Source organism: Leptosomus discolor, chromosome Z, assembly GCF_034619465.1.
Source record: "Leptosomus discolor isolate bLepDis1 chromosome Z, bLepDis1.hap2, whole genome shotgun sequence".
Taxonomy (NCBI): domain Eukaryota; kingdom Metazoa; phylum Chordata; class Aves; order Leptosomiformes; family Leptosomidae; genus Leptosomus; species Leptosomus discolor.
The window spans coordinates 84,551,232-84,575,514 of NC_141419.1; the positions used below are offsets into that span (position 1 = coordinate 84,551,232).

Below are 24,283 nucleotides of genomic sequence, written 5' to 3' on the forward strand. Positions count from 1 at the left end.
ACTACGACTCCCAGCATGCCCCTCTCCTCCGTTGGCCCATCGCGCCCTGCGGACCCAGGAGGAGGCACAGCGAAGCCGGCGCGGGCAGCCAATGGGCGGCGAGCGCTGGGGGGGTGGCGGGGGGCACTCTGGGAGTGGCGGTTGTTTCAAGATGGCGGAGGCAGCCGCCGGGCCGGGCGGAGGTGTTTACTGGAGTCGGGACAGTATCCTTCCCTAGGGCGGGGGCAGTGCGGGGAGACCGCGGCGGGGTCTTCCGCCCCGGCGCTGTGCCGTGGCGAGGGGGCTTGGGACGGCGGGGCGGGGCGGGGCGGGGCCGGGTGTTGGGGCCCGGAGGGGGGCGCGGTGTGGAGGGGGAGCGGGGCGGGAGGGTGCTGGCGGGGAAGGCTGTGAGCTGCGGGGGAGGCGACCTGTCAGGGCAGGCGATGGGGGCGTCTGCGTTGGGGTTTTGGTGTGGAGAAGGCTGGAGCCGATGCGAGGCCGCGGGAGGGATGGGGTGGCCGTGGCACAGGAGGTCTGGGGGCTCTGCTCCGCCCGTGTGGGGAGCTCGGCCTGGGGCGAGGGGTCGGGCATGTGCCCGTGTGCGGGGAGTGGAGACTTACATGGGATTTAAAAGCAAAGATGGCCTGCAAGGGGAGAGCGGGTTGGGTGTCCGCCTGTGTGACCGAGGTATGAAGTCCTGGGGGAGGTAAATGTGTTGGAAACGGGGGAACTGGGTTCAGCTTGTGGAAACTTGCAAAGGAATCAACAGAAAGAAACTGAGGCAGAAAGAAAAAAAAGTGTCTTTTGTGACTGGTGTCTAAGCTTGCCTGCAAGTGTAACATTCAGGGTGAGCCTGTGGGAGACCTGGAGGCTGAAGGGCTCTGTCTGTGAGGGACAAGTGGGAAGCTGTGGTGGCTTTGTCTGCAGAAGACATGGAGGCTCCAGTTGTGGGAGACTATGTGGGGCTGGACATGTAGATGGAGAAGGTGGTGGTTGTGGTGTTGGGGATTCAGCCTGTGAAAGCGTGGCTAGAAAGAGATGTGCTTGCGTGGTTCAGAGAGCCTGAAGGAGTTGACAGAGATGTTTGGGCTCATGTGGCTAAGTTAGAGGCTCAGCTGCTTGAAGATGTTGGGGTGGAACTGACAGTCTGGCCTGGCAGAAGTGTAGGAGCTGACAGTTTAGCTGTAGGTAAGAGGGACTTGAGGCATTGCTGTTGCTCATGCTGAGAGTGGTATTCCAGCATCAGCTAGAAGTGATTGCAGAGTATGTGTGTGTGCTCTTGTATTTATGTTTGATTGCACACCCACTGGAAAACAATGCAGAAATGAAATGGGCCGGCTGTCCAATGGGCTGTTCAGGGAGGACTTTGTCAGGATTTCCCATTTGTGCAAAAAAAAAAAAATAAAAAAAATAAAAAAATTTCCCGCAACTTTCTCTGTGACGTGATAGGGTGAGGTTTGGTAGTCATGATTAGCTTTGTTGCCACACTGTCACACTCTGTTCAGTTGTGGAAGCGTTGATGCAGTTACAATGTTACAATGGCAGTGTACTTTTATCAGTTATATACTGGGGTAGCAGGTTGTTTCCCACGACTTTAAATGCGGTTTCTTGAGCCCAGCAGTGGCCTCGTGCATTGTGATATTCCAAGGAATGAGTCTCTTCCTGACAACCATTTCTATTTTGTATGTTTTTGCAAGTAGGTAGGGTTGTCTCTGATTTTGGAAAAGTTTAAAAACCTGGAGAAGCAAGTGGCGGAAGAGCGATAATAGCGGATGCTTTCAAAAAAGAGGGGTGGGCCTGGGAAATTTGGGAGATTTGGTAAGTTCGTTTAATAGCTTTGGAAAACTGAACTTCTGTCTGTAATTGCTGAATAGATACAGCATAGCAAGGCAGATGCTTTGTTGCTTGCCGTAGGGGGGCCATACAGAATCATAAGATGTTCAGTTTCTCTGATGCCTGTGATGACTGTCTCTGCTGTCGCCTTGAACATTAGCTGTGATGGTATAAGGGTTAGAATGTGTGGTATAAGGTTTATAATGTGTATAGTCACCTTTCTAGGGGTCTTGAAAGGCACATGGCAGTAGATTAACGTTAAATAGTTGATGCTGGTACTGTCCCCAGTGTTTGACTCTGAGACAAGGACGTTGGACCTGTTTATGATATGAATCAGCTCCTGAGTCACTGCAATTTTCAGTCCAGTGGTTAAGGTAACCTGATCTGGCTTTGGTTTATTCTACACTAGGCTGCAAACCTTCATGGGAGAGTGGTCCTGGTAGTTGGGGGGAGTAACAGCAGCAGATTTGACTGATTTTTTTCATCCTGCTCTTAGGTATCTATGTGCCAATACTGGAGGCACACTTCGGAAGCCGAGCGTTGTTTAGGCAAATCTGTTTTATTTCCTATAGCCATGTGTTGACACACAGATTAACCATATGTCAGTTGAGAAAGCAGTCGCCTGTGCTGGTGTTTATTGTTTCCTGTAGTAGTATGAGTTGAAGATACTGTTCTCAGTGGCCTGCAGATTGCTGTCGTAGTTGTGCTGTCATAGCTGTTTGGGCTGAGCTGTGATCCAGACTTGGACTTTGTCTCTACCTTGGTGCTTACTGGAAAGAGGGGACACAGTGCTTTACTTTCAGAGTTCATTCAGCTTCCTCACCTGGTTCACAGCATGACGACACAATGTTGTGTTGTGACAGCTAGAGACAGCAGGCTGTAACTTGCGAGCGAGAACAAAAGTGCTTTCAGTGTTTGTAGAGAGATGGCTTTGACAGTAGTACTAAGTGAACGTGTTCTCGAACTGGTGTTAGGTGAGTGATAATTGTTTACAAGTGATAGAAATAAATCAACAAGATCACAAGCGAGCCAGTGATCAAGCCCTTCCAGTTTACCGAGTACCCGTTGTGTGATGGATGGTGGTATTGATTGAATTTGAGGTTGCTGTCCACAGGGAGAAGCTTCTAGACTGCTGCTAATTTTCTCCACTGTGTGGTAATTTATTAAATTAAGCTTTTGAAATTGTACTATCAAATTTTAGTTAAGGCAAGAGTCCATATAGGTTAATAGAAATATTTTCACAATTTGACTTTATTGTATGAAGACAACTCCAAAATCTTAAATACATTTATCTGCAAATAGTATAGAAATTAGGTAATTGTGTTAACTGGCCAATGGGAGAATGTTGAGGAAAGTAAAGGGGCATAAACAAAAGATAGTGGAGCAGAATTTTCTGCCCTGTGCTTTTGTTGTTCACTTTAGTATAATGTTAGTTACTTATGTGGGAATAAAAATCTTTTATGTTCAGATAAATGAAACTATCACTTTAAGGAAGACACTATAGTTTACACCCTTCCCTGAATCGTGTTGAGTCCTATTTTTAGTGACTTCTAGGAGGCGAGGATTCGAGTTCAGTGACTGCTAACATAGCCAAAATAATAAGATGCCTGGTCCTTTGTGATTTTTAAGTGTTTTCTGCAGTCAAGTGATTTAATAGTTAAAGCTCTGGGTTATTTGAAGCTTCTTAAAGAAAATCAGTCCTCAGGCTTTCATCTGTTACTCATCATGTGACGATCAAATGAGAATGACCAACTTCCTTTGAAACCTTTTACATTTATCCTCATTTATGTTTCTTAGAATATATTGTACAAAATGTATTTCATTGCAGTATGAATATGCACTATTTCTGAGTTGGTCTTCCCTACATATCAAGAGGTTCCTTACATAATGATAACCTGCTCTAATTTAAATAAATATTATTACTTCATTATCTTAGTAATTGCACTTGTAACTGGGGCTGGTCCCTGGGATCTTTTGTGAAGGTGACCTCTGAGATAATCTTTACAGGCTGAAAGTTAATGCGCAGTGAATGAATAATGCTCTTTGTTTTAGCAATCTGTGTGTTGTTTGTTTTTTCTAGTCAAGTTTAACTTGCTTTTGGTGCTCCCAAAGTGTTGCCAGTTTGATTTCTTATCCACACTCTTTTAAAATTAAAATCCAAAATACTTATTTTTATAGATCTGTTTAAACGGACAGCCTTTCTCTCTTATTGTTTATTACCTTTAACAAAGCCACATGCAGTTTCTGATGAACAGCCGATGGTATCTGTTTCAGGTATGACCTCCTAACAGCTGTGAGCAAAGGTTTTTCCTGTGAATGCTAAACTTTGCAATGTCTTTTCACGTACATGGTTTGTGTACTGAAGTGTGTAAGTTACAGAGTCATCACAAGTTGTAATGGGACATACAGGATTATAGCTGAGCATTTGTATTCTGCTGCTTAAATAAGTGTACGGTGTAAGATGAACAGTTTCAGGGGAGTTGTTTCTATTGCACGTACAGCATAGTTTTATCCAGTCTATAAGGTAAGCTGAATTTTTAATGTGGTCTCCAAAGAATCTTGAAGCGTTAGAAATGTTCAGGTCTTCCATAAATTTTGAAGAGAACAATTAAAATGAAGATTTATTGTGTAAAGAAAAATAAATTTATTTTTTTTTATTCGTTCTCTTGACCTTGATTTACTGAGTACATGCTTGTGTACGTCCCTGCGGAAATGATGGGTGTTCTTAGTTCCCCTTCACTGTTTCCAAACACAGCTTTTACAGTGACACCAGGTCCTGAAAACATATCTGGGGGATGATTAACTCTAGTGAAACCATGTGTATGTCCAAAGTATGTCCAGCAGTTATAAATTTTGAGAAGTCCTGTCTCTAGGTTTAGAGTAGCATGGTTACCCTTCAGCACCTCTGCCCAAACAGGTCAATTAAAAATCTCTGCATATGTTTCAACAACATGTGTGTTTCACAATTTACTTTGATGTTCATTCTTGCTGGGTGCACTTCAGTGCCGTACATCTCTTTTTCTGCTGATATGTTCATCTTAATAAAATTTTTCATGGCATGAGAGGCTCGGGGGGGACTGCAAACATGTACCAGAAATGCTCATTCTTTTCAAAAAGAGCTGCTAAGGCAAGGATGCCTTTGTGGAAGTCCTTTCATGGGAGGCAAGAGAAGGGTGCCTTTTGACTTTATAATCTGTGTGTTCTGCTTGTCTTTCATTTACAGGAGTGTCTACCAAAGGAAATTTAAGAACAAGGTGTTTGCCAAAATATCAAAAAAGTAAAACTGACCTAAAGGTGCCTGTAGCTGTTGCTTCTGTTTCCATGGATCCTGTTAGAAGCACAGGAGATCTGCCAGGGCAGCAGGTCAGTAAAGGCAAATTTTTATTGCTCTTAAGAGTGCACATAGCAGAAAAATGGCAGAAAATCTTTAGATTGAAAACTTTTAAATGGTTGTAGAGTACTATTATTTTTGCAATCTCTTACACCTTTTGCCCACTTACATAGTGACTTGCTGGCAAAAATTACTTTTCCAATAAGATCCCTTGCCTACCTAAAGAGAACAAAGGCTGAATGTGCTAATTTATGTAAGTGGTATGTAACTGGGGCTATAGAAAACAGATATATATATATATATATTTCTATGTGTGTAAGGGTACTGAGAGAGAGTGAGTGTAGCTATGAATAGCCCTTAATCCACATGTAACTAGCCAAACACACAAGAAGTTATGTTTCACTCTGTTCAGTTTTGTTGCTTTAGTAATTTAATTTAGAAACAAGACTTGTAAAATATTTCAAGAGACCTTTTTGCTGTGGCTGCTCATGTTAGTAGGGTAAAATCACTTTCTGTTTTTGATAGTGAAAGTTAAAAATGTATATGAGTAGTAGGAGTAGTTTGTCAGTTCACCTTATCTTTGGCTCTGCTTTGAATTGTCCAGTTTTATGTGACAGTAGGTGACGCTTTTCCTACAGTTTATTGCATTAGAAATTTCAAAGCAGTCAGGTTTCTGTTGGAAGGTTATTCTGTATTGTCATACTCAGAAATCTGTTGAGGGATGCCATTTTTCTAACATGATTTGTATAGTACAGTGACTATGTAAGTCATATAAGTACTGTTAAGTTTCTTGTCTAGTAATCATTTTGGGCAAGTCTGTAATGCACTAAGGTTTGGTATCCTCCCACTTACAGGCAGGACCTGAAACTTTTGACTGCTTCTGAATCACTGTTGTATTGTCACACAGTTAAATCTTGTTCTTTGTCTGGGCTAAGATGTCCTCTGTCTGCTGTGTGCTGGGTGAATGCCTCACATGTACATTCACACATGACTGATGTGAAGACAGATCACTCAATTCTTCTTGCTTTGACACTGTTGTTGGCCTTTGAATACTTCAGCATGACACTCTAATAACTAGTATTCATGTTTAGGGCTTCTTCTGGACTTGTCCCTTTCCATTTCTCTTTTTATTGTTACTTGCTTTTAGGTGGCTGGTATGTACCTCCATTTTGCAAATAATGCTGTTAAGGGACATGCAGAGATGTTTCACAAATAGCTCCCATTATGCATCGTCTTTATGTAGAAGCATCTCTTCATAAGTATCTACAAGCCTGCTGCCTCGTAGATACCTTCATATGTCACATTAAAATCTGTTTTGTTTTTATGGTATATCTTTTTGCATTTCTTGTTTAGAGAATTTTTACTCCTTTTTCCCTGTAAGAGCTGTTGGGGGTAGAAATGGTCTTTTTTTTTTTTTTAATATAACGCCTAATACGTGAAATCTTGGTTGGAGACTCAAATGTGCTTTTATAATATTTACAATAAATGTGTTCAAAGCTTTTTCTCTTTTCTGTCTTTTTTAACCTTCTGTTTTTCTCTTACCTTGCCAAATCCTCATGGAAACTTTGTACTCTAAAGATAAGCTCTGAATTATTCAAAACAAACAGAACAAATACATTTTACTTGTTATGGAAGAAGTATGTTTCATAAAGTTGTTTTGCGAGGAGTTTGCATCACTGACACAACTCATTTTTTTCAAGGTGTCGTGTGCACGTCTAGGGAGAGCGGATTGCTTTACTTTAGTATACTTTACACTGTTGTACTGGTAGGTAGCTCACCATTATGATTTACCAGAATCCTCTTTTAAGAGAATGCATTGAGTTTTGCTCTAATATGAACCTTGGGAGAACTGGTTTAGCTTTTCTTCGTTCGGATAGACTTGAGTACCACAAAGGAGGATGAGAATTTTGGAGAAAACTTCAGAAAGGTCTTGTTAGCTCTGGAGCTTTTCTGGTACTTTTAATAAATCGGTGGTTTGCTATACTGGTCTTGACCAAAATTTCTCATCTTCCTACTTCCTGTTTGACAGAAGTTGTCTGCTTTTCTCATGCAAATTGTCATCTTGCGAGCTGTGGTTTATAAAGTGAGAGAATCAGAAAATACTGAGTTATAAAACTGTGTTCTACTGTGAGCTGTGTAGAAAGGGCAGAAGTCTGGGAAAAGGAGATGATAAAGTCTTGGCCTCTATCTCGTTTGTCCTCTTGTTTGGATGGTGGAGCTGTTGCTGTGCATAATTCCACAGCTTCATTTTGATGTGTGTTACGGTACAAACAGGCCTTTGAGAATTTTTTGTGTGCCGGCTATCCACACCTGCAGATGATATGTAAAAACACAGACTAGCTTTTCAGATTTTCCTCTTCACCTGACAAATGTTTGTCTGACAGTATGTACGTAGGTTTGGGTAATAGCTTGAGGTACCTTCTGTTAAAATTTCCTTCCTAATGTGGTCAAGCTTCTGCCTCTTTTTTTGAGTGAAAAATGTCCTGTAACTTTATTTTTCTTAAAGAAGTTCCATCATCTAGCTGCTAAAAAAAAAAAATTATTTTCAGATATTTTTAGCACGGGAAATGGAAATCCTTCAACCATATGTTTAGTTGAAGTGTTAAATTCAGTTAAGTTAAAGACATTCTCTCTTCATTTGTATGACTGTAAATAGCATATGTTTGGGAAGGAAACTGTGAAATCAAATGTCCTATTGAAAAGCCCTAAAGTCTAATTTGCCTGGTGAAACTCCATTATTTATTTATTTTTTTTTTCCCTGAGATAAATACGTTGAAGTTAAAATGTCAGTGTGCTGAAGGGTCAGATGGGTATAACATGAGTCTCTATAAAATCATCACCTCTTTCAAAAGCGATGTGGTCCTTTAATTGTTTCAAACCACTGTTCAAGAACCAATTAGCTAAGAAAGGAAGGGGGCAGTTCCTCTCTGATGTATGTAGATCAGCTACCATTACTGCTAATGAGGGGAGGGGAGGCCAGTGTTGGCTTTGTACCCTCAGAGATTATTCTGTGCTGTATTTTGTTAGCCTGGCCAAACTGCAAGGCGTTTGGTAGCATTCTTATCTCACATTAAGCACTGTATGCGCTCGGGAAGGTTTGTAATATTTGTAGACTTGTAAAAGTCTAAACTGAAAATAAATAAGTCAGATTAAGTGGAAATATTTAAACTTTCTAAAATTTCGGATAGAATAGCTTATTGCTGCTTTCATCTTGGGATTCTTACTTTGTGCTTAGCACCAGTGCTGGAGAAATGAGTTACCGACGACAGAATTTTTTGATAAATAGAAACAATTTAGGACTTAGACCTGTTTCCTGCTTGGAAACACCCAAAATGGGTAATGCTGGTAACCTCAATAATAGAAGGCACTGTTGCAAACGCGAACGGCAATATGCCCTCTGGTGGACACTGATCACAAGTACTGCAGCTCTCTGTGTGAAAGGGATGCCTTAAAAGAGCTGAAATACGGGAGAATGTTAAGGGTGTGTTTTGAGAAGGAGTGGTAAGTACGAAGGTAGCAAATAAGTGATTAAAAACAAAAGGTAGTGATGTGTGAAAAGGTATGTACTTCGTGTATTAAAGAAATCCTTTGAAATAAGGACATAGCATCTACTAACTATATTGCATACCTTTTTTACTGCTTTGTATGCTTTGGTCATAAACGCTAAGATGGAATGTTTTTTTCCTTACACTTTATTTAGGATCCTAATGTCATATAATAAACTTGGAGTTGGATATTGCTGCGCTAAATTTCCAAGTCATGAGAATCTACTGCCCTTTATCTAGTATGAAGCACTGAGCAGTGTATGTCTTAAAACTTTACCCAACTTTCACCAACATGTTTAGTATTGAAGCTAGCAGCTTGCATTTAAGAGACTTGTAATTCAAAATAATTCTGCACAATTTGGCAATTTGTTTCACTGAACTGTACCTGCATTTAAAAAATAAGGTATTTTATTTCCAGTTGGAATTTGTCTACTAATTTGTCAAATTCTAATTATTAGGTTTTGCAATGCTTTTAATATCTTATGAAATATTTGTTTTCCTTTAAAGAGTACTTTCTAAAATGTTACTTTAAATTTTCAGGTCACTAATGAAGGAGGAATGAAGAGTGCTTCTTTAAAGGATTTATGTCCTGAGGACAAGAGACGCATTGCAAACTTAATTAAAGAACTTGCCAGGTAAGAATAAGCATCACTGAAAATGCATTATGTTTAAGGAGAGTCATTCCTCTAATTAACATCAAGCAATGTAAAACTGCATTATGGAGCTGAGTATTTGCATAAGGTAATTTTTCTTGCTGGAAGAGGTGTGAATAATGAAGCGGCCTGATTGGTTTTTCCTTGCTTCCTGACCCAAAATCCCCTAAATGTATTGAAAACAAGAGCCAAAGTTTTGTGAGCTGCTATAGTTCATCTGTACAAACCTAATCACAGGGCTAGGGTTTTGTTTGCTGCTTGTATCATGTCCTTTAAATAAACACATGCTGTCTTTTTGAAATGACAAACTTTGTTGATATGACACTTTTGCTTTGATTGGTTTCTTCAAGTTTTCCATATTCTTTGAAAGGAGAGGCAGAAATTGTACAAGTTTCTCAACTTTAGCAAAAGGTTTTTTCTAAGTTTCATTCCAGTGCTAGTTGCATTCACAAAGATAAATGATGTGAAAAATAGGTTGAATTTGAGTGAGGAGACTTTTTTCCACTTCTGTGTCCCTAACACTTCAGAAACTCTGGAAATCTGCTTCTCACATAGTGGTTGTAAAATTGAGAAGCACATGGGACTGCGGGAGGCTTTTGCACAACATCAGAGGGAAAAGTCTCGTGAGATGATTTCGGGTCCTTTGGACTAAAAGTTAGTGTCCATACTAAGAATATATAAGGGCAAAGTTTTTCTAGAGCAAAATGGAGGTTCTGAAGTATTAATGAAATACTTTTTGCTATAGATTTTGTAAGTCAGTAGAATAATTGGCAAGCATTACTGTCCTTTTTATATAGGAAAATTTGGGCAGAGGAATTAACTTACTTGCTCAAGGTCATGCAATAAGTCTCTGGTACAGCTAGGAATATTTTCTGTCTGATTATCCTCATCCAGTGGACCATTTTGCCTGCTAATAATTTGTACCGATATAGGATTTCTTGCTGTACAGTGTTTTAGTAATTTCTGAAGTTCTTCATGCTTGCAACTCTATTTTATCCTACCTCATGTGTTAGAAAATGTCTAGTTAAGGCTGTCATAAAGAGTAGATTGCTGGGAAGCCTGGTTACAAATTGTCAGATGTTAGAGCTATTCGGACACTGTTGACACTGTTGATATATAGAGGTATATTCTAATATTTAAAAAAGCCTTTTATTACATTGTTCCTCATAATACACTGCTCCCTAGTGAATAGTAGTACACTAACTCATTTGAGCATGGGATTCTTCTTAAATCTCAGATGCTGTGATTTTTCCCCGAGGACAGTTTGATATTTCTGCCTGACATTTCTTTGAAGAAAAATAGAAGGTGCAGCAACATTAATTTTGAAAAGTAAAATTAGTGGAACACTATTATTTTATACTTAGTTCTCTTTTATTTTTAAACCTAATCATATTTTTATTGGATGTAATTAAAAGTCCTTTGCAGAGTAATAGGGAAGTTGAACTTTAATTCCGCTCACCTCGTCACTTTTTTAAAACTCCCCATAATTTTCGTCCCTAGTTGTGCAATGATGGAGGGTTTTTATATGCAGTAGAACATTCTTTGCTATTTCAGAGAAGAAAAAGAGCCAGCAGAATGCTGAAAGTTTTCCAGGAAGACTGGTCTGCAGTAAATGCTTGGAATAGTAAAGATCTCGCTTGACCAGACCTGTACTTCACTGTTCCTTATTTTGCTACTATTTATGAATGAAAATGGTGGTAGTTGGGATTGATTGCTGCCTGTTTATTGCAGGATGGTGGACAGAAGTAGGTTTGTCAATAGCCGACTTCATGAAGGCAGTTGTAAAGTGGTAAAATTCTGTCTGCGTGGAAACCAGTAGCAGGATATGATTGAGTCCTGGGGCTTGAATTTCAACCAAGTCTTGCTTGAGCAGTTCAGGATATTGGTCTTTCCCCTGACTTCTGTGACTGCTGAAGGAGAGCTAATGTACTTTTCTTTCTTTTCCTATTTTTACTTCTCTTCCTCCCATTCCCATTGCACATTTGAACATTGGAAAGGTGCATGCCTATGCTGCAGTGTCAGACTTTGTCTTGGTGTGAATAAATTCTAATGCTGTTATTATCCTTTCCTTTGAAAAAAATCAGTTACTGGGCTGTAATGCTCTGCTGCTGGGGATTCCAGTGGCTGACATCATGTTAGCTGTTAGAAACTTTACCAAATTGAATTTTGAGACAGGGTTGAAAGAAAGGACTCGGCTATATCTTTTCTAATCCTCCTTTCTAAGCTAAATAATCTTGGGTTTTGCTCTGTGCTGCCACCTGTAAATCTAACCATTATTTTGCCTTTCTTTGAACATAGTCAGTCTATCTTCCCTCTTAAAGTGAAAAGAGAGGGGCAAACTGGATCCAAAGTTTAAAAGACTCAAATGTTGTAGATTTGAACTTTTAAAAATTGTATCGGCAGATCCTTTTCAAATTGTTTTTGTAGAGGAATTTCTGAGTAGAATGAGTCATGCCCATGAATACCCATGCTCTGTGATTGAATGGGAAGTTCTTGAGTGTGATCAGCTGTTATTTTCAAAAACAAACAGAGTGACACCTTCGTGTTTTCAGCAGGATGCTGCTGGCATGGTGGTGAAAGTGTCAGGCACAGAAAGAGAAAATTTTAGCTCTCCTTACAAGCAGAGTCCTTTTAAGAGGCAAAAAGAGAGTTTCTCTGAACTTTTATTACTGCAGGCTACGCCTGAAGGAGCCATCAGCTTATGTAAAGAAATGAGTAGTGACATGGTGAAGACACTGAAAGATTCCTGCCCTCATACGCTGCACCAATGTCAGGAAACATTAGTCTCTTCCAAGAGGGAGCAGCACAAGGTCCTCTGGGACCAAGCCAGCTGACTGTTGAGCATTAAGGACTTGCTAGGCACCACACTAAGAGGGGTTACAAAGTGTTCTGGAGTGAAATATTTTAAGTGATATGCAGGTTTTGAGAGCTCTGTCTGTCTTGGCATTTGGCTGGAGAGGGTCATAGCTTCTTTTGCAGAGAAATTGTGCGTGTGTGCGCACTTGCAAGCATTCACCTCACTCTTAACTGATATATAGCTGTGGTACTGTGACTTTCTGGCTCCTACTATGACATGTACATAGAATCATAGAATCATTTTTGTTGGAAAAGACCTTTAAGATCATCAGGTCCAACCATTATCGTAACACTACCAAGCCCACCACTAAACCATGTCCCTAAGCACCACATCTATACGTCTGTTGAACACCTCCAAGGATGGTGACTCCACCACCTCCCTGGGCAGCCTGTTCCAAAGCCTAACCACTCTTTCAGTAAAGAAATTTTTCCTAATATCCAATCTAAATCTCCCCTGGAGCAACTTGAGGCCATTTCCTCTCATCCTGTCATTGGTTATTTGGGAGAAGAGACCGACACTGGCCTCACTACAACTTGTAAGAGGTAGTTGCAGAGGGCAATAAGGTCTCCTCTCAGCCTCCTCTTCTCCAGACTAAACAACCCCAGTTCCCTCAGCTGCTCCTCATAAGACATGTTTTCCAGACCCCTCAGCAGCTTTGTTGCCCTTCTCTGGACCGACTCCAGGACCTCAATGTCTTTCCTATACCGTGGTGCCCAAAACTGGATGCAGTACTCAAGGTGTGGTCTCATAAACACTTCTTCCTTGTCTGCACAGTTCACGTATGCCTGTACAGGTCACATATACGATTTGCTTTTGAATGAACAGAGGCATTGACTAAGTAACTTAGAATGGTTCATGAAAGTTTATTTTTTGTTTTTAGTGGTGAGAGTTGGTATCTAACTACTCTGTATTCTTTCTTTCTTCAGATAAGATAAACACGGAGAAAGCTGGCTCCCTGTTGTCTTTGCAAACAAATCTTCGAAAGCAATTTAGGTAGAAAGGTATCATAATGCCCTTATCCACCCAAGGGAGGGAGTGATAGCCCGTTTTCAAATGAGATACAAGATGGTTTTTGCTATCGGATTAGCGTCTTTCTGGCAAAGACCACTGGTATACCTAGGATGACTTGTACCCTGCAGCTTGTAAAACAGCCTTCAGACAGCCCTTTGTCCATTGTTGAGAAAATGCATCCTCCTTCCCAAGACCTTGGATTCCTAAACCCTTTGCAGGGTGCTGGCAGTCTGGGATGCTAGTCTTTTCTGCTGGCATTGCTTTAGGTGGAGTTTTTATCTTGATATGAAGATGAAATTGACCAACTAAAATTGAAATTTTCCCACAAAAGGTGAAAATGGGAATCAAAACAGAAGGGTAATTTGGTTACAGAACTGGAAACCATTACAAAGGAGGACAGTAAAACTATTGTAGCGTATATCTGATGTTTAAGTGTTTTCCTTCCAGCACATAGGATCTTTGAAGGACGACTTGCCTGTGGAAGCCTGTATTGCAAATCTGCAGTGTTTGGCCTCTTGAGTTGCCTTCTCTCCTGGATAACACTACCTCATATTTAACCAGATTGTTACCTGGCTTTAACTTCAATGTCAAGATCTTTTCTTTTTTGTGTGTGCTACTTTAGGAGCAATATTGTGCTGCGGTTCTCTTAATTGATCAGGCAGTGAGACTGCAAATGAGATAGATATCCCTAAGCTTGTCTGGAAATTACTTCTTGTTGATAGGTAAAGCATGTCTAGGATTATTGTATCACCAATCACACTTTCCTTTTGTGCTTAAAAAGTAATTTGTAGCTATGAATTCATGCTGTGAGATCTAGTTTTGTAGTTTGCAAGTTGCATATCGTAAAATTTACCCATTGTGCAGCAATTTTAATTATGTTCTGGGGTTTGTTTTTTTTTTTTTTTAAATTTATACAAACTGCCTGTGACACTTGAGTAAAATGTATCAGATTTGTGAATAGTGTCCTTAGACAAAAAATGCTGCCATTCTGTTTTCCTGCAGCACTGGTATTAAAAGTCACTTTGTTGCTCTATTCTGCCAGAAGCATGTTGTGACCAACTCTGGCATGAATACTTCTTGTTCCGTCTTTTTGGAGCGCGTCTTTTTCTTGAAATACCTGATATCATTCTATGATTTCTGTGTGTGCTAGACTCTGCATGATACCCTTATCATGGTCCTTGCTTCATTTTTCCTCCCCCTATGGTCTTGCCTGTTCCAGATGCCATCGTTTGCTTGGAATTTAAAACTTGTGGTTTTCAAGAATGGGCACCAAAATATTTTCATCTTTGCTGGCTAGTTGGCAGACTGATATCAAGTGAGTGTTCTGTAAAAGATTAAGTGTTCACAGTGAGATAGGACTGATCAGTGAGTTTTCCAGTGTCTTCATCTCTGTTTATTTTATCTTCTGTCTTAACTTGCTCAGCCACAATTCTTAATGCATTCAGATTTCTCTTGGTAAAAGCTCAATTTTTTCCTAAGATTTTTTAAAAATAGAAAACACTATTTTAAATTTGATTTTTCAGCTCTACTTTTGTAAAGACTTAGAAGTGCCTTTCGTCAGGAAGAGTTCTTTTGAGTTTTGTTCCTAGTGTACTGTTGATGTGAGCATTATCATGGCTTTTTCTTGTGAACGCCGGTTTTTTATTAGTCAAATAAAATTTGAAGTGCCGTTGACCTGTGCAGTGCTTCAAAAATTCTGCGTGGAGAGCATCAGTCCTGCTTACTCAGTGGAATGAGTCAGTGTCATCAGCAAACTTGTTGATCAATTCCTTCTTCAGATCAGACAGTCAGAACTACAAGTATCAGCAGTGGACTTGGGAGCACACTGTAATGATTGGAACTGGTGAATTAGGAATTAATTTGAACCTCAAGGCTGATATCCTAGGAGGGGTTTTTGTCAATAGATGTGTATTATGAATTTTTCTTTTCCTACAGTGGCTTCTGTAACAAAACAAAAAATTATTTAGATGCATCTAGAATTACATAAGCTTTGAAGTATTGAATTTAAAACAGATCTTGAACAAAGATGGTGTATTATCCCATGACACAAGATAGGTGAATGTAAATTGCGTGTAAGGAAATGTCGCAGATGCTGAACAGCAGGAATAGTTCTACTGATTTGTCATTTTAGCTGTCAGCTGTCAATCCTCTGTTTGTTCCTGGAAATGGTAACTGAGCTGCACACCAGCCTGTTGCCCAGCCAGCGGTTGTGCCCTTCGTAGTTGTGGTGCCTTCATTCTTTCACTGCTCTTTCTTGACCATGAGTGGATGAAGTGGGTGAAAATCCTTTTGAGGAGCGTTATGAGCCTTGTAATGTTTCTGTTTGGCATCAGTGAAGTCCTTCCTAGTTTTACTAAAAATAGTCTGTTCTTTATTGACAGAAGGCAAAGAAGTAAGTATGTAAAAAAAAAAAATCTCACTGAGCTATATATAGGATGTGACATAAATCCAGCATAATCTGATGACATTCTTGTATTCCTTTTCTCTAACTTCCTTTTGCCGCCTCCTGTTAGTAACTGTCTTCTGTATCTGCCTGCCCTTTATGGGCTGTCTCCTGCTTTGTGATACATAAACACATACTGCCACATTTCTTCTAAGATCAGTTACTGTTCTCAGTCATTTACTGTGTAAAACACGTGGCACAATATATTCATGTGTATGACAGCTTACTGTGATCTGTGTTAAATACAAACACAGCACGTGAATGTGATGCAGACTAATACAAGCAGCAAATCGCAGAATCTAAAGATGGGTAAAACCTGCTAGGTTTAGTCTAATTTCTCCAGTGTTCTGTTGTGTCTTACCTTATCTTGTTTTCTTATACTGTTGTTTGATTTTAATATTCTTAGGTGCCAGAACGACCCAGTGTTTCAGTTGTCCCGAACCTTTTTCTAATGCAGCTTCACTCCTGCAGTTAGTAAGCAAGCTTCCTTCCTTATATAGTGCTCTGGAGATGATACTTGTCCTCCCTTTTGCTTCTGATCTTCCCCCCTGACCCCGTTGTTGTTTCCTTCCTGTCTTTCATCTATGTGGTCATTGCTGTCTTTGTTGTTTTTCTCATTGATGGTTTTTATTCTCTGTTCTCTACTTTTTCTTTTTTCTTTTTTTTTTCTTTTAACCATAAGAAACAGGTAGCATTCTTACATCTTTCACTGATTACGTGAAAGAAGGTCATATATGCTGTAGTGACTTACCCAATTGCTCAAGATTTAGAGAAAGCAAACTAGTTGTGGTTAGATGCAAAAGCCTGGGTTGGCAGGCTGTGGCTTACGTACCGTAGTTGTAACTGCGTCAGGGAGCAAGGATGTATGGTAGGTAGTTTTCAAAAGTTTGTTGCCTGCTTAACTAGGGAGTATATACCTGTTGGGTTGGATCCAGAGTTAATACAGCTGGTTCCCTTTTCATTGTGTGGTTTTTTTTTTTTTTTAATGATGTGTGCACACCCCTTTTGACAGCCTTTGAGTGGAGGGAAATGGTCCTAGGAGTGAGTTGATGAACGCTGCCAAGGGCAGGATTGTAAATGAGACTGTGGCCCTATGAATAGTGGAATGTTTTTATGCTAAATCCATGTCTTTTTTGTGTAATTTAGAAACCTTTACTTTCCAATTAATGGTTTATTCCAAGCTTTCGATCCACTCTAACTTAAAGAATTTGATTATATTCTCTATGTTCTTTTTCTCCCTTCAGGTTTTTAGAGAACAGGTGTGAGTTTCGGTATTATTGGTTGTTTCCAACTTTCAAGCAGTCGCTTGAGCTGCTGTGGGAAGGGCTATGGGTTGATCTTAGATTTGGGGAATACTGCCTGTCTACAGTTCATCCCAGAGGGAGTGAACCAGTTGTGGTATTTATGTTTTTTCCACTGGAATATCAAAACAAATCTGTACCCTCTTAAAGGAAATGTCATGATGTCAAATGGATGGCTCAGTCACTGAATGGAGTACTCTGTTATGAATGTCATTGCCAATGCCCATATATTTTTTTTTTTATATATATTCCATACCCCTTCCCCTGGCCCTTTCCTCTTACTATAGTATTGTTCCACTTGAAGTTAAAATTGAAGCTTTCTGAAAGTGCTACTGATTTGGTCTCCTGTCACCTATGTTGTGGCAGCTCTTTCATCATCATAAAAGACTGAACTTTAAGAGACTTCAGAAATTGCCCAAGTGCTTAGTCTAAGCTCATTACTTAATATTTTTGCAGAGCTTTTATAGAACAATGATTTCTAAGCCATGTTTTTTAGCATAGTTACAGGATCATCTGTGCATAATGGTCATCTTGCCTATGCGATACCAGGATAATTGTTTTTACAGCCTGCTCTTGAGGTGCAGAATAAATGATCATTGTAAATCTTTCTCACATTGTCGTCTTTTAATCTTGATCCAATTACTTACCCTGAGCATCAAGATACAGGGTGCCATTGCCCAGACAGAAAGGAAAATTTACTCCTGTGGCTTGATATTTTAAAATCTCCAGAAGAGGACAAAGTACTTCTTTTTGGGAAAAGTAACAAGAAAAATGGTTCTGTTCCTGGGCTTATATGTGACCAGTAAATGTGAAAGAAGGATTAGTTTATAGATTAAGAAACAGAAAAGTGTTCAATTTCCTTTCTGTCTCAGCAGCTAACCTCTCCCATTTGAGTTGTCTGTCTACATGCTCTAGGCTTGTAAGGATCTCAGTGTGTCTTCACTGAAGGCTATCAAACTGCACAAATCTAATTTTGGGTTCAGGTCCTTACTTTCTTGTTCCATGCTGTCCATTAATGTGCATGTACTCTAGTGAGACCGGTGTCTCTGGAAAAAATAATGTACTTCATAAAGTCATATGCATCTTCAGTGTACTATAATAAAATAAATGTTATGAGGAACTAACCTGTTTAAGGGTGGAGAGGGTGATATCCATTTACCTGGGAAGTGGAGGAGTTGGAAGTCAGGCATTGTGGTTATGGGCATATATTTTCTTTCTCTGATTCTTTTCAGGGTAAGTGAAGAAAAGGAGGTGACAGAAGAACGTCTGAAAGCTGAGCAGGAGTCATTTGAGAAGAAGATCAGACAGCTAGAGGAACAGAATGAACTTATCATCAAGGAAAGGGAAGATATCCTTTAAAATATGTGCAGGGGCTCACTGTCTAAAATAAAAAGTGATCTACAGAGAAATAATTGTTCTAATTTATGGCAGAGAATAAATCTGCATGTGCTGCCATTCAAAAGCAATCAGAGAGATGACTTGTCAGCATGTGACACTGGTTCATTTGAGCTTAAAACTGCCATCCAGCTGTTCCTATGATGTTGTTTTGCTATGAAATAGATATTTGTCAGCTAAAAATGACAATAAGGAATTTATGCATTAAAATATGGTTATAGATTTACTTTTTTTACTTAATCCTGTTAAGTTGTTGTAATTGAGGTCTGCAGCTTGCATGGTATTCCAGTGCTTTCCATGTCCAGAGAAAGACAGTTTACGCTGAAGGCATTTAAACTGTGTATATGTTCAGACTTAGTTTGGTGTAGCTTTTCTTTGTTTGTTTTTATATAAAGTTAGCTAATTCTCTTCTCTTACAATCTGTGACTTCCATTTTTATTAAGATACATATGCTTAGTTTCAATCCTGGAATATCACATGCGAAGTTAATGTTGCAGGAATTACAGTTTTCTTTCAGTGTGGTGTGGTAGACCTTTACAAAATTCTCTTGTCCATTTCTCTTCCAAATCTTTGATGCTTTCTTGTTTAATTCCTCAGAAGGGTAATGGTTGTCTATAGTGGGATATGGAAGAGACAGTGCTGCAGCTGCAGCAAAAGCAAATAAGATGTGATTCATCAGGAGCTGTATTTCAAGTAGGGGGATACTAATGCTGTTTTAAAAATCATTGATGAAACCTAGTGCGCAATACTGTTTTCAGTCCCGAGTCATCCCTTCTTCAAGTGAAAAATGAAGTTAGTAGCAAAAGTTGTGGAGAAGGGCTACTTAAGAAGATGGGGGCCGGGAGAACCTATTTTATGAGAAGATACTAAAGTGTCTGTGCGTATGCTTGTGCATAGTGACTGGCCATATAGAAACAGGTTGAGATGGTGGTAAGGTGATTAGGGGGAGAGACAATGATGAGACAAAAAAGGGCTCTTCAAGCTGTAGGCCACTGTTGAAACAGAAATAATTGGAGATAAACAGTCCACAAACTTAAACATGACGTTAGTGAGGGTTCTTGAAAATTCGAGGAACGGTATTTCACAGTTTAGCACTGGAAGGCTTAATTAAAAAAAAAAAAAGCTTTTTTATGATGGTGGTTGGTTGTCTTATGAAAGGAATTCAGTGATATGTTGTCTCTGTCAGCTGGGGATTGTCCTTGATGACCCAGAAGATCCCTTGTAGCACAGCGGCACTTATATTGATAGAAAGAATTTGGTCTGTTTGTACTAAATAATATACATATCAACAAGCTTAGCTGGGCATGGAACAGTTCCTGCAAAATATTAAATATGATGTATTTAAGAGCCATTAGATGTGACTACAACTCTTCTACATTAATTTCACTGAAGCCAGTATTTTGTGTATGTTACGTATTGTGTATTCAGTCAGCTTGTGAATGTGGGTGGGATTTATGTCCTGATTAATATTTTTTTAATTTATGCACATAAAGCTTTCACCAACTCATCTGAGGTTTGTTTGGCTACTGGGAAGCAGGCATGTTTGCTTGTTTTTTTTTGTCGTGTTTTTTGGTGTGCATTTTTTTTGTTTGGTTTGGTGTTTTTTTTCCTTTACTAGAAATAGATTGCATGAGCATGAATACTTTTTCAGAAGTCTGGTAGACATGGCAGAAGGTTAATGCATGCAATTTTACACTTCATAAAACTCTGTAAAACCTAGAAATATAAATCAAGGTTGTAATTTAAAACAATATAATTTTCACTACTGCAGTACTTGTCTATCATACATGAATGATTCAAGATCCTCAACATACCTCTGATCAGTTAATTTTTTATCTTAAAGCTTGTTGCGGAGACAAGAAATGGTAGAAATGACTGCCAAAGTTGAATACAGATTCTGGTTGTTTTCAAGTACATCAGCTTCTTCGTGTTCTTCTGAAATGTACAGAGTTCACTGCAAATAAGATATCAGGGATATAATACCATAAGAAAAAAACTTCAAGTCTGGTAAAATCAATTTTACTTACCTTTTTTTTTCCCTCTCCCAAAGCTAATTTATTCTCTATAAAATTACTTTATCTAGCCTGGTATTTAAAATAACCCTACAATAATAAATTGGTGCTTCTGATATAACTGCAGCTATCCAGTGAAGTGTAATTTCAACTTTTAATTTGAATAGGACAGGGAGTGTCTTGTTTTTTTTTCAGCAACATGTGTTTTGTTGTTTGCTTTTTTTTTTTTTAAGACTCTTGCAGCAAAGATCTTTGCTTCAATTGCCTGCTTTAAAGGCAGATTTTCCTCATCGTGTAGTGGTTGGTTGTTTTTTTGTTTTGTTTTTGAGAAGCTACGTGGACCCATCTGATTGCATTCATTCTTGATGAACTATCATGAAAGCTTAGAGAGGTAGGTGGTATGCAGTGGTCTCACAACAAAACTTTGAGTAACTTCACAGTACTGAAAAAACAATAGCTGTCTGCACCCTAAGCTTACCTTTGCTTTGGAATCGATCAGTGCAGTCTGGGTAGGGCACAACAACTGAAATTTCGTGCAAATTCTATCCTTCCATTGCAAACTCTGAAATTTGAGTAGTTCTTGTCAGGGCATGCAGTTAGTGGAGGACAAGCCTGATGACCACACCGTAAATCATAAATACGCCAGCCAGTTGTCAGGCTTGCCAAATATTTATCACAGAATTAAGGAAAATTAGGGATTTCAAGTAGTTGTCTGGTCTGCTCCTTCTCCCTAAATCAGTATCACTAGACCTGTCATATTATCTAATAATTTGGTCAAAAGTAGGTATTTTGGCTTAGTTTTTCACAGGGCGTTCCTGCTTGAAACCAACTTTGTTCAAAAAAACATTGATTTAAAGTGTTTCGGCTGGTTCCAAAACTAAAAGAGGATCCCACCTTTATTTGGTCTATAATAAACTCTTGTAGCCTTTTCTCTAAAAAGTGCTAGTGTTGCTTGTTCTTTGGAGATGTGATGCATAGTGGTGTAAGGTATGCATACTGTGATGACATTTTCTGTTGTTCTTACTAAAACCTGCCCGATGGGGCCAAACTGGAAAATCCAGTAACAGGTGGTCCAATTCTTTTGATGCTCTGCACAATGAAAGTGTCTTATAGCTATGAGGATGAGAAAGTGGTGGAAAAAACCTTCTGAAAGGGAAGATTAAGCAGGAGGTAGAGGGGAAAAATTAGGTGGAGGCTGTACTGGGGAAGTGAGAACTAGAACCTGGCTAGAAGGAAAGACTTGGAAAAGGAAGTTGGGCTGGGCATGGCTGATGTGAAAGTAGTAAAGCCTGTAACTGATGAGTTGAAGTGTGTTTGGGTGAAGCAGTCAGGGTTAAGGAAAGCCAGGATGGAGGCAGGTGGCTTAGGATCAGTCAGATGATTGTGAGACAGCTGATGAAAGCAGGGATGTGTCTGTTCAGGGTATTCTAGCACCTTCCAAACTTTGAAACAATCTCGGACTAAGCTCGTGTGAGAAGGCTTGCCATGTGTAGCCGAACTCTGTGTCTTCATCAGCATCTGCTCTTCATATTTGCTTTTCTTTGCTTCTGCCTTCCCAGATCAGGATGGATTCTCACTGGGTGACTGAACTGTGCTTCTAGCGACAATCTAAATTCTGGCATTGCCTTTGGGGTGTTTGACTTGCAATGTCAATGTTCTTATTTTTGTTGTTTCATTTGCATTTTCAGAATAAGGGATAAGCAGTGTGTACCACATCATGCTCTTAGGCTACTTGTGCAGCCCCTTCTTCCATTTCTGCTAGGAGCTGTTAAGAGAAAAACTTCTGGCTTTTTTTCTGGCATATTTTCAAGCACCTATTATTAATTTAGGTTCCAAATATGATTTAATTTAAGAAACAGAAAAATATCTTTTGTGAGATGCCCCAGTACTGTCATGATAGTTGTCTTAGGAAAAAAATTATAAGAATGAGATTATTAGGAAACAAATACTACTGTTATTTCAAAGCCCAGAGAAATTATGTTATGATCTTTAGCTTTTCTTGTTATGACCATTGAGGATTGTTTTTCTTCTAAATTTGATGGTGTTGCGTAAATGAAGAAGCAAAACCAGCCATAACATTTCTGTGAAGATATATTGGGGAAGAGGAAACTTCTTAAAACATTTATATAAAAAATTGGTTATTTAATTCTAAGCTAAGCTGAATTTATCATTTTGGAGGCAAAGAATAGGGAGGTAAAGGGAAGAGATTCTGTTTATTTCAAATTTACCTTTTCCTTTTTGTAAATTTCTACTCCTCAGCCCTATTAAGCCTCTATTTTGGTTTATGTTTAGAATGTACCTGGATTACTTAAGCTTTTTGTTGGAGTTATTTTCTGACTGAATATCATCTGTTGATTTGAAGACTCAGGCAAGTTCCTGCAACAAACCCCATTCGATTTATTTGGCTAGTTGTAGAAATGGTCGTGGACTCTGTTTACATATGTCCTTAATATTGTAACTTAGGACTACTTAATTAGTTGATTTTGCATGCAGTTAACATGAATATTAATTTAACAAAAACAGTTCATTTGCTGATATTGTTAGTGAGACATAGAATATTAATTTGCTGGAAGAATAATGGGCTTCTTATAAGCATTATCTCGAGTCTTTAATAAAATGCTTTTAGTTTTGCCATAGTACTGTTCATTACATTACTCTTGCATATACTCATAAATTAGTGCTATTTACATATTCTCTCCTTTTCCTGTCTTTCTGTGTTAATGTAGAATTAGTGCTATTTTTCATAAGAAAAATAGTTGCTGACTTGCTTAATGCCGAAGAAAAAAATGATGGAAAAGCAGGTATCAGAGTACAGAATTTACTTGTTTGTTCTGTCATACTTGCTTTTCTCTATAATGTTGAATTTGACTTCATGAAAATGGGGAGAGAAGCAGGCACTGTTTCTATTTCCTTTCCTCTTTTAATCTGACCCACCAAGCTGTCATCGCAGGTGAAGAACCAAAACAAAAAATCTTCCAGAGAAAGCCTTGGGCAATGTATGTTGTTGAATGTGTGGTCCTTGTGTCCTGTGCAACAGACGTGTGCGTACCTCCCCAGGGCTGCTGTTTACGAAAGGAAGGTTAGTCTGAACTCACAGTGACAACACAGTGTCACAGAGAAATGGGGTATGGAAAATAAAAGTGTAGTTTAGCATGGATATATGAAAGTTGGATCCCTGCCTTGTTGCCCACCCCACCCCCCAACAAAAGAGTCAAGAAGGAAATTTCTATAGAGGGAAAAATTTGCAATTTGCAGGAAACTGGTGCCTAGTGCTTTTGAAAGCCAGGCTATGTATTTAAAACTCGGTAACAATTTTAGAGTTTAACTGACTACGTCTAAGGGTGATTCTTGCTTTTGTTATAGTTTCTGTAGTACCTTGTAGCATAGTTTCTGACAAATTACGAACTGAGGGATTGGAATGACCATCACTGGGGCTTTGAGCAATGCGGTGTAGTGGAAGGCGTCCCTGCCCATGGCAGGGGGTTTGGAACTAGATGATCTTTAAGGTGCCTTCCAACCCAAACCTTTCTATGATTCTATGATCATTGTTCTTCTTTTATTTCTCAACTTGGCTCCCTCAGCTTATTGTTTTAAATTTTCCCCTTCCCGTTTTTCATATTTAAATGCATACTATATATCTTTTTGTGCATCATAACTTGTTTGAAGGCATGTGAGGAGAATGAAAGATTAGTATTTTGCTCTTTTCTTCCATTTTATCCAACTGCTTTACTCTTTGAAGGTGTTACCCTTACTGTTATTGTAGGACTCCTACTAGTAAATGTTTCTAAGCAACCATTATGGTGTATTGAATAAAAGCTGAACTTATTAAAAAGTCCCTGAATATTTATGTGCTATATGCTATTCTGTAGCGGCAGTATTGGCTAAATAATGTATGTATTTAAGAACTTCTCAAATGTAGAAGA

At 39.1% G+C, this 24,283-nt stretch overlaps 1 protein-coding gene across 1 annotated transcript in view; it reads left to right on the forward strand.

The window, feature by feature from the left end:
- The first annotated feature begins 151 nt into the window (after window positions 1-151).
- KIAA1328 (KIAA1328 ortholog) overlaps window positions 152-24,283 on the forward strand; it is a 175,254-nt gene continuing 151,122 nt past the window's right edge. The window contains exons 1-5 of the mRNA XM_086479814.1: window positions 152-203; window positions 4,054-4,086; window positions 5,036-5,175; window positions 9,229-9,323; window positions 18,186-18,301. Of these exons, the coding sequence (XP_086335940.1) occupies window positions 152-203; window positions 4,054-4,086; window positions 5,036-5,175; window positions 9,229-9,323; window positions 18,186-18,301 (436 nt within the window). The remainder of the gene's footprint in view (window positions 204-4,053; window positions 4,087-5,035; window positions 5,176-9,228; window positions 9,324-18,185; window positions 18,302-24,283) is intronic.